Below are 21,690 nucleotides of genomic sequence, written 5' to 3' on the forward strand. Positions count from 1 at the left end.
CCGGCATGGAATATTCTCCCAGCTTAAACTGTAGCATCTCTTTTGGCTGAAGTGTTTTTCCTGACAGTTTTGGTCCTGGGCACAGAGAGGGTCCTGCCACTGTGATTAATGTACTGTCATGCCGCCATGGTAGAGGATGTCTCTCGGCTCCATCCCCTTTCCAGTACTCCTCCCTGATATTTCACTAATGTGACTCGACAATAAAGAGATTGATAGTGATCATTATGCTGCTCTCAAAGAGTAATGTCACTTCCCAGCATGATCCAGCCAGCTTCTAATTCAATGACTGTGGTGGGTAGCATAAGAGCAACGGTGATGCATATTGTTACTGTATGTACAAGTAGCTGCAACTGCTTTCTGTTGAACCAGAACCAGTGACATTTGAGAATCACTGTTATTACAGTCTCCTGAAGCCCTTCACATATCCTGTGTAGAATAAAGCCCCTCAGGATAGTTCTTCCTCACTTAGAAACTTGACACTGCAAGTATTATTACTCTAAAGAAGGGAATCAGACTGTTACCGTAACACTTTGCAGACTGTATCACCATTTTCCCAGTTCTCCCTCTACAAATCAAAGTGTGAGGGTCATTCATTTGCTTTCCTCTCTCTGAGTCTTTACAGCTAGTTTGATTTGTTTATCTGTATGTTTTTAGCCCCTGGCCCCAATCTTCTAAGTGCGAAGTTTAGCATTTAAATTGGTTGATCCACTGCACATTTGCTAAACCTGTTTTTAAAGTATTACATTGATGAAAAGCAGACGCTAATCCCAGAGGGCATGCGACTTTATCTGACTAAACACCTGACAATGAGATTGTATTGTCACTCTGGGAGCACAAAAACTCTCTGTAAACGTGTTTTGCTATATTTATTGACCACTGCAGCTTGAGTGCAACTGTAGCCTCAGGTTAGCTCGCTGCAGGTATGAATTAGAGCATGACGGTTTGAAAACAGAGGCTGTTGTTTTTGACCGCTTGGCATCAGCGCTGAAAAAAACGTCAAAGTTTTTCAAACTCTGTGCTGCTCAGGAAATTGTACGCAGCTGCTATCTTGTCTGCCAAACATTTTCCTCAGTAAGTCCTTGGGTGTCAGTGGGCAAACCTGACTGAGGAGGCCATGTTGGCCTACCAGCTTCCAGAGGTAATCCCAGAATCTCCTGTATGCATTTCTCTTCTGCTTATTTTCACACTATGTAATCCTGAAGTAACTCACTTCCCATTTTATATTTAGCCAGACAAGACGTTTAGTCAATATTGTTGCCTATGAATATGTAGGAGGGAGGTGGCCTTCACCTAAATGTGGCAGATGTGATTTCTAACTAAATCATAGGGATTACATTATTGACAGTGGCTTGAATAAACATCAGGATGAGGTCAAAATCCATTGTCTTTCATTATTTGCACAGCATCTGGAGCATGTTAGGGTTTTAAAACAAGCACAGCAAATATTACATGTACTGAATAATTATCCACTGAGCTGAATTATCATAATTCAATGTTAAAGATTTGATCTTGATATAATCTTGGCGATGAAAAGAAAGGAGGATGTGTTATTAGGTGTGGTATCGGATTGTGTTCATCATGACTGACTGGCTGAATTTATTGCATGTTAGTTGAGGATCATCATCGTATGTGCAGCTGAGCACTTTCAAAGTGCAGCATTTTTCTTCAGCGTCTTGATATTAATTCAAGGAACATATTGTGTAAAATGAGTGCCTCACCATTACTGGCATCATATTCCGCTACAAAGTTTCCAGAGGGCAAGAAAAACAATATTGTCAGAGCACACAAGGAGGACATATGCAAATAGTGAGAGTCCAATGTGTATTGTGGCTGAAACACGATAGTGTGACTGCCCACTGTGGTGTCAACCATGGTTTTGCTACTGTATCAATATAGCTTTGTTCAATTCAGTCTGGTCAATAGTGAGGGCTTGCTATCGTTACTATATGATAGTAATTCTAGGCAGGAAACTTAACCAGCTGCTGCCTTTTATAAACTGACAGCTTACAGTTTTGCAAAGCCATATGCTGCTGCAGCCGCCTTTTCTCTCAGATTTCCCTTCTCAGTTTCCATTGTCGATCTTGTCTTGGCTTTTATGATCCTAATTCTGATGGATGTCTTCCAGTGTGAAATGACTCAGCCGGGTGTGAACATGGACCATCCTTTGCCTCCTACTGCTACCATTTGGTGAGCGGGAGGAGAAGTGTGGAGTCCATCAAAGGAGACAGGAGAAAGCCTGTGTGTCGGCGACGCACCTCTCTTATCTAATTGGTGAAAAGCAAACATGATTAAGTCCAATCTGAAGGACGATCAGTGTCTTCCACCACAGAGACGTGTCACGTTCTGCTGCATGCGCAGCTGAGAGGCCAACTAGCATATATTAATGACAGCATCAAGATGTCGTCTCAACAAAAACATGTCTGTAAAACAAAGATGCTTTTTTTTTATTTCTAAGAGTTCTTCCAAAAATTACTTGACATGAATTTGGTAACAAGACAAGCTTTTTCTGATCTTCAGTCCCAATATGGTAAGAATGTGTTTCAGAAACTACTTTGTAATGTAGACTATCTGGCAGCAGTTGAATAGAGATCTCATCATGTTAGCAGAGGGAATTAGTCATTCTTGTAAACTACTTATGAAACAATGTAAGTAATATATAACTATCTGAAAGACTCCTGGCTGTCTGAAAGACTATGTGAGTGCAGCTTTGGCTCAGAGTCATTTTAACAAATGGTTAATTTGGATGAGACTGGAGTGTCTGTAACACCAGATTCTGTAACCCATTAGATTTTGTGACTTGTGACAGATTTTCAGCTACCGCAGTGTTTTTCATTGCACATCATCTGTATAGGTTTCCAAACATGGTGTTACTGTAGTAAATTGTGAAATTTTTACCCCTCTGTGTAAATGTTATACACCTGAAATGTGGTCTGGTGAGTTAACATAAGTCTCTGCTGACTACTTGATGAAATTGTAGATCATATTTATATTAATAGAGTTTTTTGTTAAAAAACCCCATCTTTAGGATTATGTCAAAGTTATGTAAATCTAATAATTCATCATGCAGGTCTGAGGTAACTGCCAGTTTTTAAGATGAAACATTTTGCCTTCACGTTGTTGTCCTGCAGAGAAACTTAATGCAAAGGTTTAGATTGTATGAATATAGTCTTTTCTCTGCCAAAGCTACTCTAAGTGTTTTAAACTTTGGAATCTTGGCCTTTTGTGAAGCTCTAACCGAGGCATCTGTGTTGTCAGAAATTTTCATTATCTGTCGTTAAAGATTTCTATGACGACCGCAGTTCAATGACAATTATTTCATTTCACTGCTCTGAAAACCGTTAAAAAAAGCTTTGCTTGAGTCAGGTTTTTTTGTAATTAAAAAATCCAGGTGCATCGGAACAAAATAGCTTTTATTTCTTTTTCAGCATGTTGTACCTTTTCATAGATAAACCTGTAAAAAAAAAAAAAAAAAAGTGATGAATACCATTTCATGAAACACAATGTCTGATATTCAGTCTTTATTTAAAAGCCTGAGGTGAGCAATAAGCCCGCTCTCCTGTGTTGAACATTTCCTTCCTTTCAGTTGAGTCATGACAAATTCACATCATGTTCCAAGCAGCACGGAACCAAATTTGATGCAGTTCAGATCTAGAGGCGTGAGAGAGGTGCTAATTGATGCCTGCTGTGGTACAAAACGCAAATTGCATAGTTTACAAGTATAGCAACTAAACTGACGACATGCGCAATCCTGTGGAGTCGCATGGACTGTCTGAATGGAGAATATGCATTGAGAAGCATAATTGTTTCTTTAGATACATCACTGATACCCACTCAGGACGCAGAAATCCAATACTGTCACCATGCGAACAGGATTTTTGTCCACTCAGGCACAATGTCACACACTTGCATAAACTTATTTAAATAGGTCTAAGATCTTTCTGCTCAGTAGAAAAAAAGAAAAAAGATAATTTAATCCTAAAATTATGTTTTTGAGCCAAAAATGCAGATTTTATTTTATTTTGCTGATAAAAGTTTTCTCATTTGGTTCATTATGTGAACTATATGCTCATCAAAGCCATTGCGTAGGATTGATTGAATTTTCAAAACATTAGCTTAAATGATAGTTTTTGCTGCTTATGCTATTAGCTGCAGTAAAAGAAAAATGCATATTAGACATTTAGTTTATGTTCTTTTAGAGTGAGTCACAATGAGTGAGCCTATAACAATTCAGTGATGTGCACAGTGAGAAGATTCAGCTGCTGCAGGAGCTGAACTTTTGACCGTTTTGAAGAGGATTTTTAATATATAAGCCAGTGAACTGTTGGAAGAGTTATCAGTGTGCTATGCATCTGAATGATGAAGCTGCTCTCCCCGGTCTGTTTCATTTTCATAAATTTTCAGGATATTTATCATGCGCTTTTAAAAACAGAGCAGCTTTATGATGCTTGCTCTCAGCAAGATGTAAATAGGCTGAGAGCCAGACCTTGCCTGTGTCTTTCTTTCTCTTTCTGTGCAGCTGTATTTAGAGAAACACATTTTTAAACAACAGAATGACTTCACAATTGAGTTAAGATTGTTACTTGAAAGAAGAGGAATTGGTCATTCATAGTATGCAGCATTCATACCAATAAAGTAACTCTGAAGGTGCCATCAGATGCTATACAGCTAGCTTTGTGCAGGTTGTCACCCATACCCCATTAGGGGGAAGCAGTTTGACTAATGTGAAAAATGTGTCTGCTCCCATTTTTCATCTTGCCTGTTCTGGACTGAGCAGTCAATACTGGTAATGTGTTGTGAAGAAAATCTGAAGCAATATTTAGAAAAGAAATGTGAATCTGACACTTTTACATTGACCGTTTTGAAGCATATAAGCCTGGCTTTTAGTGTCGCAGCAGATTGAGGTGTAGGCTATATCGCATTATGGTTGTAATTCTCTAGAAGAAGTTGTTGTCCTAAGCAGTAACAGACCTTGCAGAGGAAAAAAAATAAGTAAAAACTGGAGTGAGCTCATCTTTAGAAAATATTACTATTTCATGGTAATATATGGAATATTCTGCCAGTCAGTCACATGTATTCATTGTTTGCCAGCTCAGACCAAAAACAACTGGTGGGTCATTTGATTTATTCTTTGCCAGGTCAGATGCGATTTGCAAAGTTCTATCAATTATCCCAAAATGCGTATCAAGGCCTCTTCAAAACAGTCGAAGACCACTTCAAGCAAGCATCGAAACTTTCTTTTAGAGACTTAGAAGAAGTTCTTTTTAAAATAATTTTAGTCACATTATTTAATTGACATGTTCTGAACGTTAATTAAAAATGGTAATGTAAACCTGGTTGTTATTGTTGTTAGTTAATCATGCTGACACGATAGACTAATAATCAACAAAAAAAAATTGTCAATTCACAATTATATGACTGTTATAAGTCCTTGGAAAACAAGGTAAAAATCCTCAACAGATCTACTCTTAATTACTTTTTCCTTTTACATTTTCATTAAACTGAAACAGGATACCTTCAAGGCTCCCTCAGATAATTTCTCCTTGTTCCTAAACAATTCTTAAACAAGATATACTGTTGCTCCTTCAAACCAGCTATTTTTTATATCATTGTGACACTTAATGAATATAAAGTGGTGTTCAACTAGGCTGTAAATATGTGTGTTTGTGTGTAGAGAGTTGGGCGGAGGCTGCGGTAAGACAGCAGTTGATGAATTGTTATCTGACTTGCTGTTGTGGAAAAAAAACTCTCAACATATGGATAGAGGATTGGAAAAATCCGTTAGTGTCCACGCATTTGACGTCTGGTGTCCAGAGAGTTTTTTGGCTAAGAGTGTTGGCATTAAAAGCATCAGGAAACCAAAATAAGTCCGCTCTGATACAGCACTAACATGCTTTGATACACATCAACAATCAGCTTGCATCTTTGTGTGTTTATGCCCAAACAACTAAAGTAGGATCTGAGAAATGCATTTTTGATAAGGCCCAGCTTATCAGCCACACATTTTTTCCCCTTTAGTGTCCTTATTGAGAAAATGTGGTGATAATTTATGCTACTTTTGAATACAGTAATTTATGTGAGCTTTTCTTAGTGTGTTTGTGTGTTCCTGCAACAGCAGCCTCTGGAGAAACAGCACAGGAGGCATGTATGAGTTGGATGCCTCCTTGACAACACCTTGGAGGTAAAAATCAATGTCTGCCAAACAAAGTGAAATGTTAGGCTGCAGCCGATACATGACAGATGAAGCTTAATGTGGTGTTTTCTAAGGTGAATGAAGACTGGAAAGTAGGCAGCTCTGTCTGTTATTGTCAAGCAAAGCAACACAAGAGATTTTGAAGGATAGCACATCTGGCTTCACTGACCACTTTTATTTTTGATTAGCATGATGTAGACAAGAGAATCTTAGATGTGTGAGAGCCACTTTGAAATGAAAAGGTGATTAGGTTCAAAATTAAGAGGGACTGCACACTGGATTAAATTTTAAAGACTAGTTTTACTAATGAATTGTGATGCGTGGGCACTCAAGAGATATCGCCTACAACTGTAGTTGTACGAACGCTTCTTGATTAAAGTGGATTGGTTGTCAAATCAGAAGAGTGTCCGTATTTTAATGCAGGACCAGAATTCAGTGGAAAAGTCACAATATTGGATAACTCAACTGCTTATAAGTTTAGTAGCCATGTCTAAAATAAATTCTGTATTTTCCATGTTAATGCTCACAGAGTGTTAGTCAGATCTTAGTTTCCTCAGGGTGGAGCCCGAGCAATACTGAATAGTAGCTATAGAGGCAGCAAAGCTGTAACACATTAGCCAGAAAGCACTGTGTTGCTACCTCATGCATGATCAGTCTTCAAGCCTCCAACAGTGACCTCAGAATACAGCCGCGGGCCATATCATGTTGCTGATTGAGCATGCACCAAGCCTCAGAGGGTACGCAGGTTACATCTTCTTCTCGCCGAGAGGAGCAGAGGGTGTTCTGACGGAAAATTCCAAAACATCACTTGTGCTGGAAGGTTTTTCTCAGTGGGCTTTAAGAGTGTGTTTGAGTACTCTCACCTATAGACTGTAGATCCCAACGAGCTTGTACACATAAAGTCCATCACTCATGCCCGTTTGGGATATTGACATCTCCAGCACAGCCCTCCTCGCCACTCTGATGCACAAGTTGGTGAGCAATATGAGAATAAACCAATGATTTGTCCCATTATTATTCCTGTCCTGTGCTCTGCTCTGTGGCCAAGAGTAATGCAACAGTGGGATATCAATTCACAGCCTTGGCCTCAGGAAAGCTCTTTGGAAAGCAGAGGGATTTTCAGCCTATGTACTATAGCTCTATCGCTGGAGTCAGACACTGCAAGGAATGTTTGCTTAAAGAATTATATGTGGGGACGTTGGAAGAAGTCTGTTTCCATGAGTAATCTATGTAGTTTTTTTTCATTGAAGATCATTAGATAAAGAGACTTGCATACCACTGTATTAATAACTGGCTCAAATAAAGCGTACTTTATAAGGTAGAACTACATATTTATCATTCCCTTCTTCCAGCTTTTTTAAATGTGAGGAAATACTGCTTTTTTATTTGTGTAAGATCACATATTTATAGGTTTTGGTCCGGCTTTTGAGACAAAACAAGCAACCTGAATATCACACTGTATATGAGATCAGGATACCTCTTAATGTTTCTTTCCATGTAATCGAAAATGCAATACATTTATCAGCTGAGGAAATGAATCATTAATGAACATGGTAATTGGTTTCAGCTATATGAGATTATATCATATACCCAAGATTAGAATAGTAATTCTGCTGGTAGATTTGAATATTTTTTATCAAACTAAATGATACAGTTTCCTTTATTCCAAATCAAACATTTCCACATTAATGCGCTGGGTAAACTTAAATTTGATGTCACAGGTGCATTATTTCACTCTCCTTTAGAAGGACAGTTTTAATAAAATATGAACTTGCCAGTATGTAATACTTTAGTGATAAATAACTGCTCAGAGTTTTATCTCAGAATAAAGACATCACTGTTTGGAGACTATTATGCTCCATAGTCCAATTTGTTTATTCATTGCATTGAGAAAGATACACACAGTGTAAATCTCCTTTTGCTATAATTTGCTCACAATGGAGGTGAAAATTAGTCCTCTCTGCAAGTGGAGTGCATCCAGTTGAGAACAATATGCCAACAATTAATCAGGAAAAGATAGGCTCCCCCATTTTTAGATGGATAGTGCTTTCTTTGTCTGGTTCCCCCACAAACTGGGCGATTTGCACAGGAAATGCAATTACAGCAACCACTGGAAAACACTGTACCACTACAGCCATAAGTGGTTTGTTTTTTTTCCTGAAACCATTTTCTCAAGTGATTGGGGAAGCAAGCTCTAAATGAATGGGGAGGCACATGAATAGTTCTCAGAATACACGTTACATATCTGTGACCCCTGAGATGATGTAGACAACACTTTTTGAGTGATTACTGATGCAGATCTGTACTGCTGTATAGTCAGAGAAGTGACTCACATTTCAGCAGAACTGGTTGATGTTGTTTTGTTGTTGTTCTTGACCCTCCGAGACACAGTGCAGTTGAAAATAAATTGCCAAGCTTCTGAATGTTTAAAAGCTTCTCTGCGGTGGCTAGGACCACCCTTACTGAGGTTTCATGTTGGCCCCATCACCCAGTCACCATTACAGCTACTGGCTCTTACTGCAGTTTACGTCATCACAGTTATTTAGATAGTGAGTGAATGACTGCCTTCAAGGCCAATTCAGTTCAAACATGCAGAAAATTCACAACAAAATGTCGAGCAGCGAGACATTTGTATGATAGCATGTATCTCTAGCTTGTCCCTGGTTCCTTGTTGTTTGATGCATTGCAGCTTAGTCTCATCTTAAACTTGCGTGAAGATCAGAGAGGATGATGCAGTAGTATATTGATTTTCATTGTGATAGGAAGTGGTGAGTTGCTGCTGATATGGTTATTAAAACAGCACATCAAAATATGTAAACAAACTACCACGCTGAGAATTGCCTACATGACTCCAAGGTGGGATTGCAAATTTATCTCATGTGAGACTGAAGCAGTGGGTTCATCAGTTTCTTAATGTACTGAGAAATAGCAATGATGCTAATGTAGTATGCTCAGAATGCTACTCTAATCTGTATTTTATATCAACAAGTCGTTTTAAAAAGACGTTAAAATAGTTACTTGAAGTGAATAACCTACAGTTAGTTGCTTACCATCCTTATGATATTAACTATGTCCCTCTGCAGCATTCACATAGAAATAATTTAGTTTCATTGCTAAACTTTATAATTGACAACATCCACCGTCTCTGTTGACGACTCACTGATTTATGAGTCATCATTAAATTGTGCTTTTGTGTATAATTTAGTTCTGATGCTATGTTGCCACCAAAATTTTAAATTGGAGTTATGATCAATCTGTCATGGTGCCTTCAATATCACAGCTGCAGTTGGTTCAAAATACCACAGCCAGACTCTTGACTGGAACATGTAAATGTGAACATATTTCTATCACTTTGTCATTATTATATTAGCTGCCAATACTTATTACATATCAGTGCTTGAGTGTTTTAGCACCAGCTTATCTGTCGGACCATGTTGCTGCCTTGCACTCCAGGTCGCACTTGTAGTTAACCGAATCAGCAGTGTTTAGATGTTCTGAGATTGAGATTTGTGTCCTCTAGGTAACGTTCACACCCTGGTACAGCTAGCCCTCCAAATTGAGTTTAAACTCTCACTGGCTTCTCCCACTTCCTCTGTTTGTTTGTGGTCATTTTCACTTCCTAAAAGTCAGTCTAATTTTTAATTGTTTGATTTAACAACTGAATTCATTTTCTATTTATTGATATGGTCAGATCAGTTTTTAATATTTATATTAGAATTGGAACTTGTGTACTTTTTTACTGTATTTTTTACAATCTTTTACACTTTGTTTTATTTGGAGTACTTTGTTATTTAGCAGCTTTAAGTTGGGATAGGCTCTGGCTGAATTGTGTATAGAAAATGAATGAATGAATGAATGAATGAAAAAAAATCTCTGCTCCTGAACGATCTCCACAAAGCCAATATTGTGTTCATGTACCTATACCTATTTAAAGGATTAGGGTTTACTGAAACGGTTTCATACATTCTTTTGTTTAGGATCACTTTATTTTGCTTACCTTTACAGTAAATCTGCATCTTACTGCTTCTGGATAGTTTGCTTAAGCAACACCAAACCATTATCTAATTGAGATATCATTACAAAACCACTTTATCCAGAAGATTCAAACATATATATTTATACACATAGTGTTTACACCTACACAGTGTACTTTAAAAAAAAAAGACGCTCAGTTAAACTCTATATTTCAGCACAAAGCTTGGTTAAGTCCCTGCATTTGACTACAAGGATGAATGTATCCCAATTTTTGATGCTCAATCCTTCCCATGTGTTTATGTTCAATTAAATGGGCTGAGCTACTGAACTACACTGAACAACACCTAATTTCTACAGTTTCTCCTTCCTACTAGCTATCATCACTTCATATAGTAGCGTAATGAGTGTCCAACTGTGGTGGCTGTGGGTTTGTGGGTAGGTACTGGTTGAGTGTGTACAGAGCAGTGTTGCAGCACGGAAGACTGAACTGTAAAATGAGACAGTGGATTTGGCCCTTGTTTGACAGGCACTACACCCCTTGTGAACAACAATTTAAGAGAAACACAGTGATGCATCCACTGTCTGTGTTTACCTGTAGAAACTGAGGTGCTACCACCAAAATTAGAACCTGTAGCATTTCATCAAAGTGTGAACATGATCTCTCTAGATAAACAAGGAAGCCAAAGCAGTCTACACATGAATAAATAGAAGTAAGTGTTTTGTCAGCAGGCTAATTGTCAAAGCAGCTTTTGAGAAGGAGTGTAATTGCCATGTAATCTGAGAGCTGACAGAAAGAACTGCTAAGCAGTCATCATCTGTATGGTGATCTGCCATCTGTAGCAATATCTGGGGGGTGGGGGGTGGGTGGACAAACAGCAATATGAAGCAGCTTATATTCCCAGTACATCCTCAATGGGCTCTGCTTTACAGATATATTTAAAAATCATACATTTAGAATTAGTGGCACTCAAGAATTTAGATCAATAGTGCCTTTATGGCTGCTTAGGACGACATGATGAATGGGTAAATGAAACGTCTTTTTATATAATGCAATGATTATGTAATTCTTGAAATATTGGTTCCATTCTGGTTTCTCTGCTTAGAAATAGGTTAAAAGAAATGTCTGTCTTTGATCAGATAGAAAGTCAGAAAAAGTGTGGGCAGGACTGTGAGAGCAGTGAGGATTCTTCTCTGGCAGGAAATATGATGGAATTCACACAATGTCTTCCTCTTCTTTTCTTTTTTTCCCCCCAAGTCCCTGAAAATTGCAAACTATCTTTGCAGAATAAATCCCCCAAACTCACCTAGGGCAAGGTTGTTCTAATGGTCCCATATTCCTCTGGGTGCAGCACCACCTCCACCTTCTGGGCTTCGCAGTGAGAAGCTGCTGTCTCTTTCAACTAAATAACACTGCTCCCACCTCCAACAAGTCTGTGCCGAGGTAAAAACTAAATCTAGTGATTGCTGAGAATAAATTAAATAATTTGACATATATAAACATCTGGTCCTACTTGGTCCAAATGTCAAGTTTTATCATGGCATTTATCCACTATTCACTTAGTATATAGTACAAGAGGGATTTTAACAGAAGCTCTGTTAGCAGAAATTCAAACTTTTCAAATTGAGGGTGCTGGATGTAATGTAATGTAATGTAATGTAATTCTAAGAATTCTTCTGCAAAATATAAGTAAAATATAAATATCTTAATTTGTAATTGAAAAACTGTGCCTTCTCTAAGTTCTGTGATCTGTTGTGATTGAATTCTTGTGATGCACACATACAGCAATTTTCCTATTGGTGAAGGGCAAGCTAGTCAAAGCAAATGCCCTTTCAATTCCATTAGCAGTTGCATCAGTCTCTTAATGGAGAGTAAAATGGCACAAGACCTTTTGCAGTACTTACACAATGAATATGAAAAGACTTTCATCGAGCTTGCCAAGCTTTAGTGAGTGTAAAATGGCTTTTAATTGTGCTCTGACTCCATGTTGGAACATTATGTGCAGTGTTCAATGCTTGTCAATCCTATCATCAAAAAAATATATTTTCAAAGGAGTGAACATCATAAAGACCTAATTGTCCTAAACATCCCACTTCTGGGAATGGCACTAAAATGTTTCAGAAATATTTGAGAGGTCACCTTGCAGACAGTGATAGAGTCTTACACATTTATCTAAAATGGACAAAACCCTGTGAATGGATAACCCTAAATCATTTTATATTATATAGGTTATCAGAAATAAATGATCTCTAATAAAACTGAAGTATTTTAGGTTTCCTAATGATAAACTGTTTTTGGTTAACAAATGCAATCAAGAGCATTTTTTTTTTTTTGGAGCTCAAACATCCTAAATCAGACCATTGAAGTGAATTAAAACAACGATGATATGTAGGTGGTGCTTATGTAAAAAGGCAGAGGCTTCATAAGGCTACATTTAATAGGTTGTGCAAGCATCATTAAGATGGGAATGAGTCTGTCATTTCAGCGTTGGCATGCAACATTAATCACTAAGGTCATTTTTAAAGTGTGTTGCTGATGGAGATGATGACAAGCTGATGTTGAGGAATTATGCAAAGGAGACATTCGTCTTGATCTGATTTCATAGCAACGCCCCATAAACACACAGCTGTTTCATCTGCTATCTTAGTCATTGAGTTTGCACCTTAAAGGCCAGCTTAATTTTGTCTGTCTTGATGAAAGGAAATGCCTGGCTTTCTTCAAGACTTGTATTTTTCTTTCTTTTTTTTCTTTTGCATATTCTTTAAAAGCACAGTCAAACATCCTGTTTGCCTGCCAGTAGAACTCGTAAATCACAAGCCCATATTTTATCATGATTTACCCAGTGGTCTTTCAGACCTCCAGCTCTTGCAGTGAAGTACACAGAGAATGAGCAGGGCTGGTGCTATATTTTGCTTTTTGAGTTACCTGGACTCATATTGAGGTTCTCACTTATAGGTTTTCATCATAGGTAGAGCCTGTCCTCACTGTAAAACTGTTAGTCAGAAATTGGATTCAAACTTACACCTCAAATTGGAGGCCAGAAACCATGGCGCCTCCCATCAGTCAGACACACTGACACTCACCGTGTGCAGGGAAATTGAGTCCATGAAGGAAATACATGGTGTTGTGACCCATACTTTAAAAGAATAACCACCGTACACTCAAACCTTTAAAGAAAAAAAATAAACTGAATTTAACAGATAAAGAGTGGAAGTGTAGACTGTAAAAATGCTATTAAAATGTTGACTGTGCCTTTAAATCTTAACATCTGAAGTATCTTTAGAGAAAGCTTTCAACATTTGATCTGGACTGCACAGAGATTAAGTGGATGATATAACCCCTTTATTGAGAAATATGTTTGCATAATTAATCACTCCAAGTCCTCCAGAAGACATATATCACATCTGAATACTTAAAAGAACTTAGTGTTCAGTTGTATCTCAAAGGCTGAAATGCTGATTGACAAAGCTTTAGGAAGTTGCATGCATGGATGTTTGTAAGCTAAAAGGCAACAAAGACAACATATGTTTATCGGTTCTTAAAGCTGTTGCTACTCCTTTAGGATAATCTGGTAAATTCAGTCTGGCCCAGTTGTTTGTATTGGGGTAGATCAGTCAATATACTTTCTTTTTTTTCCACATTTGCAAATGTCAGGCAGAGGCTTTTTCAGGCTGGATGTTTCTAGGTTACAGGCACATAAATGAAGAGTGTCGGAGCAGCCCTGTTACAATCTGTGCATACAGTAGGTGTTATTTCTTCATGGGGAGTTAATGCTTCCTTATTTCATTGTGGGAATACAGACTTAAATTTAGTGCGTACCAAATCCCACTCTTCAGAATGTTTTGGTTTGTTGTGCTGTGCTCTCGCCCACAAATCTGTTCATTTCGTGTTACGCTTCAGGCATACCTTTTAACATCTCAATTGCGTTGTGCTTTCAGATGATGCTAAAAAACGATCACACTATTCCCATCAACCATAACACACCTGCACTGCATACTGGATATTTTTGTAGGTTTGAAGGTAACCTGTGCTGCATTTTGAAGCTCTTTGGGTAGCAGTAAACTGAACAAGGGCAGTCAAGATCCTGAGATCAATATGTAGACATAAAGATAAATGGATACAGATTTGTTCAATAGCTGTCATGTATCTTTATTTGCAATGTGTAATGGAAAATAAGTTGTTTTCAGGTACTGGCCATCTCATATGCTGGGAGTAAAAAGAAAGGGAAGATAGAAATAAACTATTTTTTGTATTTTTTTTTTTAAAGGGGGGAGTTAATTGTATTTTAAGAGGGAAGAGCTCTTAATTTACCTCTAACAATAATCCTCTCTGGCTGTCAAACATAACTACCTGCCTTGATGTTAGATAATCTTCTGCATTTCTTAACCAGTTTGATCCTCTCAGCCGCATTTCCTTTCGCTATCTACGGGCATCATACTGTTACATTAGTGGAGGGTGATTATATGAAAATGCTACAGCAGGAAAGTGAAGTGGAGCCCATGGGTGCTGCAGGCTTGAACAGTGAAAGAAGGCCCAGAGGTGAAGTAAAACCAGCCAACGTTGGTAGATAACCTGGCTTTCTATCAGCTTACTAAGCACTTTTCTAATAAGACTCAGAGTCTCGCCCAGGAGATGAGTGGATGTCTTGTATTCGTTATCACTAAGTCATGGCACTCTTACATTTTTCAAATGGCAGTGCTGCAACTGATATTTGGTAATTCATGCTTAATTTAAAAATCAGAACCAGCTTTGAACATGATGGCGTGGGGTGATGAGGGGATCATGTTTGATTGGGTTTGATAAAACTCTAATCACAGTCCACAAAAAAAGGAAAAAAACAACCTTCATCTGCTTCTGATGATTTTGCTTTCATGGACTTCATGACCGCATGCTGTTGCTGTGTAATTGCAGTCAGGAAGTAATTAATCCTAGATTGGCCTTCTGCACCAGCTTTGTGGATTCTTGTTATTTCTTATTCTGACTATTTGCTATCTACCTACCTGTCCATCTGTCTGGCTGAAGATGAAACAGATCCTCTGCAGTTTATTATAAAAACATGTTTATGCGTCTGTATTCCAAAGGTCAGTGTCATTGTAAATAAGTCATAGAAACCAGCTTTATTCTTAGTAATCATTCTAATGACAGCATTCCTTTTTAGTATATTGTTTATGCATTCCTATATTGAACATGATAGGGAAGTCTTCGGTTGTACTAATAGGCTGCATGTACAGTAGCCTAAAGGTTTTTACCTCAAAGCAGTGGAAATGATTGCCTTGTTCTGAATGGCATTCATGTTTCCTCTTAGCTGTGTGGAACCAAATGGCTCATTTGCCTGCATTGAACAGTTCGTTTTATGCATAGAAGGGCACGCTGAAAAGTGGAAGCACACACACAAGGACACAAACTTCATGGTCATTAATAGACCCCATTCAAAACATTGGCTTGTATCCTTTCAGTGAGTTGTTCTGTGCAGCCAGTCGCATAGAGCAGATTTTGATCTTTGTATACATGCATGAGAAAGCAAAGGTTAAATCATGCACTGACCTCCAGTCAGTATATATGCTTGAAATCTAAATTCCTTAAGGCTTTAAAAAAATTCATGCTGTCAATGCAAAACAACAGAAGCTCCTGACAGACACAGCTCCTAGGTTTCTCAATATTCTCGAAGCCTTTGTAAGGCGAGAAAGATGATACCCATTTGGGGCTCATTGGAGCAAATCAGAATTGTCAGCACTGTGGGTTTTTACCTTTTAAACAGGGAAGATGGATAGATAATCACCACATGCCATTCTGGGGGCCAATTACACAGCTTTGTGTGAAATTGGAAAACCTGTTCTCTCAGAGCTCTAATGGATGTTCTGGTCATTAGTTATTTGAGAGTCTTCTCTGGCTGTAATCAAACGTGAAACATTGCGTTAAGCGCCCATAAAAGAACATCTGCCTCTTTAAGTGACCTTCTGTTTAAGAGAACCCAACTGTCAGCCGTGTGGCGTTTTGTGACAATTATTATGTGTATCGCCATAAAAGCAGCTCTTCTTTCCGTTTTTTCGCAGTGGTTGCATCTCATTTTTATGTCTTGCTCTTGGTTGTATTTACTTTTCTAGGCCTGTTAAGTGGCTGTATGCTGTCATATCTTGCATATAAGGCAGTTGCATCTTATCCATCTGCTGTTTCTTCACAGTTTCTCACCCCGGGTGGAATTTAGTCAGCAAAACAAAGAATAGTTTTTTCGGTTTATATTTTGCCAACACTAGGAATACTTAAACTAATATTCTGATGTCTGTCTTCCTGTTCACCTCCAGGTGACCATCTGTCTTGTCAACAGGCCCCACCTCCTCTCCCGCCAGCCCCGCCTCCACACAAGCAGCACCCGTCCATCACCTCACTGAGCCGCAGCTCGCTGGCCAATCAAAGGAGCCCGAGTCCACCACCCACAGGCGGCCTGGCGGCTGACTTGCAGAGTACGGCGGAATGCGTCCAGCTGCAGGACAGCTGGGTCCTGGGCAGCAATGTGGCCCTGGAGAGCAGGTGAGTCACAGTGACCTACAACAGAACTGGAAAATCCAGGTCCAGATGTCATATTCACTGAATCAGAAAGTAGAACGATGTAAATACATTGAGGCAAGTTATAGTGTAAAGTATATATTTTTTTTTTCAGTTCTGCTTAAGTCAAACGTTCAAGACGTGCATATAATTGAGTTTCACTTACTGAATTTGTATGCCTTAAATCTGTTTCCCTGTCTCATCAACACATTGGTATGTTTGGTGTGGTTTACAGACATCAGATAATCGCTCATATTCCTAAAACTAACTGACTCGCAGGGTAGTTTCTGGTCTTATAGGTAATTTACCGTTGCATACTAAAGTCTTTGACTAACTTTGGTTGTGCTTGGCACAGGGAATTAAAAAGATGATCATCAAAATGATAACAAATAATTAGATGCTTCCACTGATTCTCTGCAGATGATTTTGTTAATGTTTTAGTGTCACTCAAATATATATACCCAAATATGAGAGAGTAATGAAATAATAATTCACTTGGGGATTTAAAGTATTCATGGATGGCTTATTTTCAGGCCAGTTTTAACCTCTTTTCATCCATCAGGTCACTGGTGACCCAATTAACCTACTTCAGAGAGGCAAAGTACCACTCATAAAGATATAAATATTTAAACTATTGTCAATGTGGACATGCTTCATGTGATTAGATATCCACCATTCAGAAATTTGGCTCATTTTATGAAAACAATAAGATCCAAAATTGAATTAATTTAGATATACTGACATGGTAAAACAACAAAATGAAAAAGAATCCAAAAGGCCTTTCACAGAATTATTTTAAGGTGTTGGGATGACTTGTAGTGCTATCTTGTTTGGTATGCTTGTTTTAGAGATATTTTCACCCTTTCCCCAGCAGCTCGTGTAAGAAAGGCTAGCGCTCCCTATTTAGAAGCCATTTGTTATGAGTGTCTATCAGCTATGGTAGAGTAGTTTTTAGTTATCAAAAAGTCAGTAATTCATGACTCTCTCCAATCATTTTGATTTTCTAAAAGTAATATGCTGGTGCACTTTGTTGCTTTGGAGACAAACAATTTCAATGAGAAGCAATTTGTCTTTATGAGCAGCTGAAATTACTACCAGCATAATCAGCAATTAAATAAAAACTCACCTGCATGGGCAGAATTATCACCAGCAATATTTCATATGATGGCAAAAGGTTTCATAGTCATTGAAATACCACAACATGTTCCGCTGCCATAGCAAATAGAACCAAGTTCAAATGAGAAACTAGACAATGCTCCAGTACTTTTCAAACCAAGTATCATTGATAGTTAACAGTTAATTTGGGATTGCCAAATATGCAAATGATATTTCCAGCAACAGGGATAAGAAACACTGGGAATTAGAATTAATAGATAAATAAATACATTTTAAAAAGAACAGATATTCTTTCAAGATTTTATCAATGTTTTAGTGTCATTCCTCCAAACAGAAGGGGGTAATAAAATGATAATTCACTCTAGGATTTAAAATATTTAAGGATAGCTTTTTTTAAAGCCAATTTTAAGGACCACCCCTCATCAGGTTAAACTATTACACCGCAAATTGGGCATGACATAATGTGGTTCCAGCTGAGTTTGATTAATGGCCACAATGTTCCCTGATTTTCTGCTTTTTGTAATCACCTACTCTTAAAGGCTGATTACTAGACATAAGACAGGCCCATGGTGAGAAGGAGAGTTCATGATTAGAGTGAAGTGTGTGACTATCAGAGAGCTTGCCAGTTAAAATCAAAGAGGCTATAACTTAACAAGAAACTTGGTAAGCAGATTTTGTGTTATAACAAAATTTGCTGTGCAAGATACTACTTAGTTGTACAGTCTGCCAGGTTTTGCCTCTGAAACATCAGTTACATCTTTCTTAATCAGCAAGCTCAAAATATCTTGGCTATTAAAGTGTGGAACATTGCACTCTGACTCAGGAATGGCCTCGAGAAGATGACTGTATTTTAGCCCAATATTTCCCTGGCACAATCTACCCACTCTGAGGCTTACATGGATATAAACTTTGAATTTTGTCAGTAGCAGCATGAAGCAACAACCTCTGGAGTGATCTGAATCAGCTGGGATAGGCAGTGACAATTTCACTTTCCCAGAGAGATGCAGTGATTGAATACTAACCGTGGAATGACCTTGAGCTGTCTTAGCTCTATCGACAAAACAATATGTACACACCTATCATCAGCCAAGGCATACATCACTATCACCACAGTGGACTCTAAATCAAGTGCTTGTCAGTGGGTGGGAACAGAGAGCTGCTGTGAACCAATGGGGCCAAAAAGGGAAGACCCAGTTCAGAACATAATTACAGATGTCAAGAAAACCACCGGGTTGGGAAGTGTAAACAGAAGCTCAAGAATGTATTCATTAGGCTGGCCTCAGGGGGTTTGGGGGCAGCGAGGTCCAGGCACAGCATATGCGTGATGGAGATAGCCCCAGGTACCGCAGGGATGTGAATCTCATTTGGGTCCTCAACAGTGACATGGACTTTATTTCTCAAGCAGCACAGCAGACCTGGTCATATGTGCAGACAGTAAATTATTCAGTACAAGGCATTTGATTAAAAAAGTCTCAAGAATAAATCACAATATTATGATTTTGTTTGATATATTTTCTGTGATATGAAGACCCCTTTGAAAATAAAGCACTCATTTGACAGCTTTAACAGCTTTTACAGCAATTAGCTGTAATGAAACATGCGTGTATAACGTCCCGTAGAAGTGTTGGTCTTCAAAGCACGAGTGTGCTAATTTGACTCAGTACCAACTAGCTTTCAGTGTTCTTTGAAATGAGTGAAGTGCTGCACTCTGTAACTGCTGATTATTGAATAAAGTCACCGATCCCACTGTGATAATTCTGTCAAAGCTGATTTGAAACTGAATTTGATTTAGGCTCTTTTACACTTGCAGTTTATGAAGATAGCATTACACACAAGGAACATTTCCTTAACAGTTCTGAAAAAGTCAAATGAAATTAACATGAACTTGTATTTCAGCTTGGGCTCAGCTATATTTTTGTACAGAACACATAGATCAAATATAAACTTCAGATGCTTATTTGAAATGATTCTACTTGACTTTTTGTTCTGCTTTATGCTAAGACCACTCAGTCTAAGGGGCTGAATTAGTTGGCAACAGAAGCGTGATTCTGCTTGCCAACTGTTGTTATTCTCAAGTGTTGAGAAGACATTCACTTCTAAAAAGTATGTGGTACTTTTAATAAACCCCACAGGTTTTCCTTACTCACCTCTTGGGTTGACTGAAGTATTTATTTGATTTTTTTGCGATATTTTCAGTTAGAAATATTCTATTTCAAAATATTGAATTTCCTTTTATAATGAAATGCCATGTTTCCCTCTCAAGAGACCAGTGCACATATGGAGTAATTATTTTTGAACAGTACTTAAGCCTTTGTTTAAAATAGATAGTACCAATGGGAGGGAAACTTGTATTTTTGATCCCTGCATGGCATAAACTGTGAACTCTGTGGTGTATGTGCTCCAGTGAATAAAGTAAGATAAGCATCTGCTTTCAAATATGAATGTCTTTTCAAACTATTTCTGCACATAGATTCAGTGAGATTCAAATACAGGACTCGTTAAGATATTTCAGAACCTCAGTCCTCTGAAGTTCTTCCTCGATACATGTTGCTTTTATAAATGTACTGCCAATCCTCATTGGATTCATGTGTCAAGGGAGTCTTTCAATGAAATGAAATTATGTCTCAGCTCTAAAATCATCACGCGCCTCAGTGTCCCACAGACAGTTCATTTTCCTGATGGAAAATGTGCTAGAATTGTTCTCGAGGGTGAGAAAGAATGAGAACGGTAATTCAAGTAGGATTTGGTGTGTGTGTGTGTGTGTGTGTGTGTGTGTGTGTGTGTGTGTGTGTGTGTGTGTGTGTGTGTGTGTGTGTGTGTGTGTGTGTGTGTGTGTGTGTGTGTGTGTGTGTGTGTACATGTTTGTGTGGCATGCACATGTAAATCATGAGTCAGTCGTGCTCCACATCTGAGGAGGGGGCGGGCATTGAACTTTTTTTCTTCCGTGTGTACCAGCCACTATGTCATGATTGCAGCAGGACTGATTAGTCATGTGTGAGATATCAGCCAACTAGCCCTGTGGAACAGAGAGGAGCTTTCAGTATTTGCTGGTTACCTGCCAAACTGGATGGCAGTGTTGGCAAAGTAGTAATCCTCAAGATGTATTTTCTTTTTCTTTTTCTCATGCGTTGCCCTTTTAATTTATTTTGCCAACATATTTAATGCCAAGGACACATTCTTGTATTATTTTTTGCAGAGCACTGCAATATTTCCCATTTTATTTTAATACTTAAACTGTTAATGCTACTGGCAAAACACTGCACATCTTTTCCAGATGTGTTACACAGTAAGAAGTAATCTAAATAGTTATTCATAAAAATTCATTACATATTACGGATTTCACCATCTTGCAGAGAGATACATTCACCCAAACTGTCTCAGAATTAAGCAACTGTGATTTTCACAGTTACAATCCTTAGACCATCATACAATATGTACAAAAGAGCTAAGCTTTTCTTCCATCAAATATAATCATACTCGTTAAATATGATAAACCCCATGTGCAAACAATCTGAGCACTCTGTTGGAGCGACTCAAGATGGCACCATGCTGATTTCCTTGGGCGGGATGACACTGAAATACATTCACATGGTGCAATGCGAGCTTCACAAGAATAGCACCTGCTAGCAGACTCCCTGCCGACAGGGCAGGTGGTGCTCTGATGGGGAGATCACAACAGCAGCACAGCAAGTGTGAAAACAAGTCACTGCAATGTTGAACCACATCTGTGGTCATTTTTTTCTTTTTTTCCTTTTTGATCCTATTTAAAGTAGCCTGATTATTCCAGCTCTCACCTTGGAATGCTAAAGCTAACACAGAATGGCGGCTAACAGGCAGATTACATATTCTGAGGCTGTCGATTCTCATT

The 21,690-nt window shown here is 38.3% G+C and overlaps 1 protein-coding gene across 5 annotated transcripts in view; it reads left to right on the forward strand.

Moving 5' to 3' along the window:
- LOC140317744 (teneurin-3) overlaps positions 1-21,690 on the forward strand; it is a 140,187-nt gene that overhangs the window by 40,519 nt on the left and 77,978 nt on the right. For all 5 annotated transcript variants that reach the window (XM_072395247.1, XM_072395248.1, XM_072395249.1 and 2 more), the window contains exon 4: positions 16,466-16,691. In XM_072395247.1, coding sequence (XP_072251348.1) covers positions 16,466-16,691 — 226 coding nt within the window. The remainder of the gene's footprint in view (positions 1-16,465; positions 16,692-21,690) is intronic.

The sequence above is a fragment of the Leuresthes tenuis genome, unplaced genomic scaffold, assembly GCF_036924035.1.
Source record: "Leuresthes tenuis unplaced genomic scaffold, fLeuTen1.0.hap1 SCAF_11, whole genome shotgun sequence".
In the NCBI taxonomy this organism is placed as follows: domain Eukaryota; kingdom Metazoa; phylum Chordata; class Actinopteri; order Atheriniformes; family Atherinopsidae; genus Leuresthes; species Leuresthes tenuis.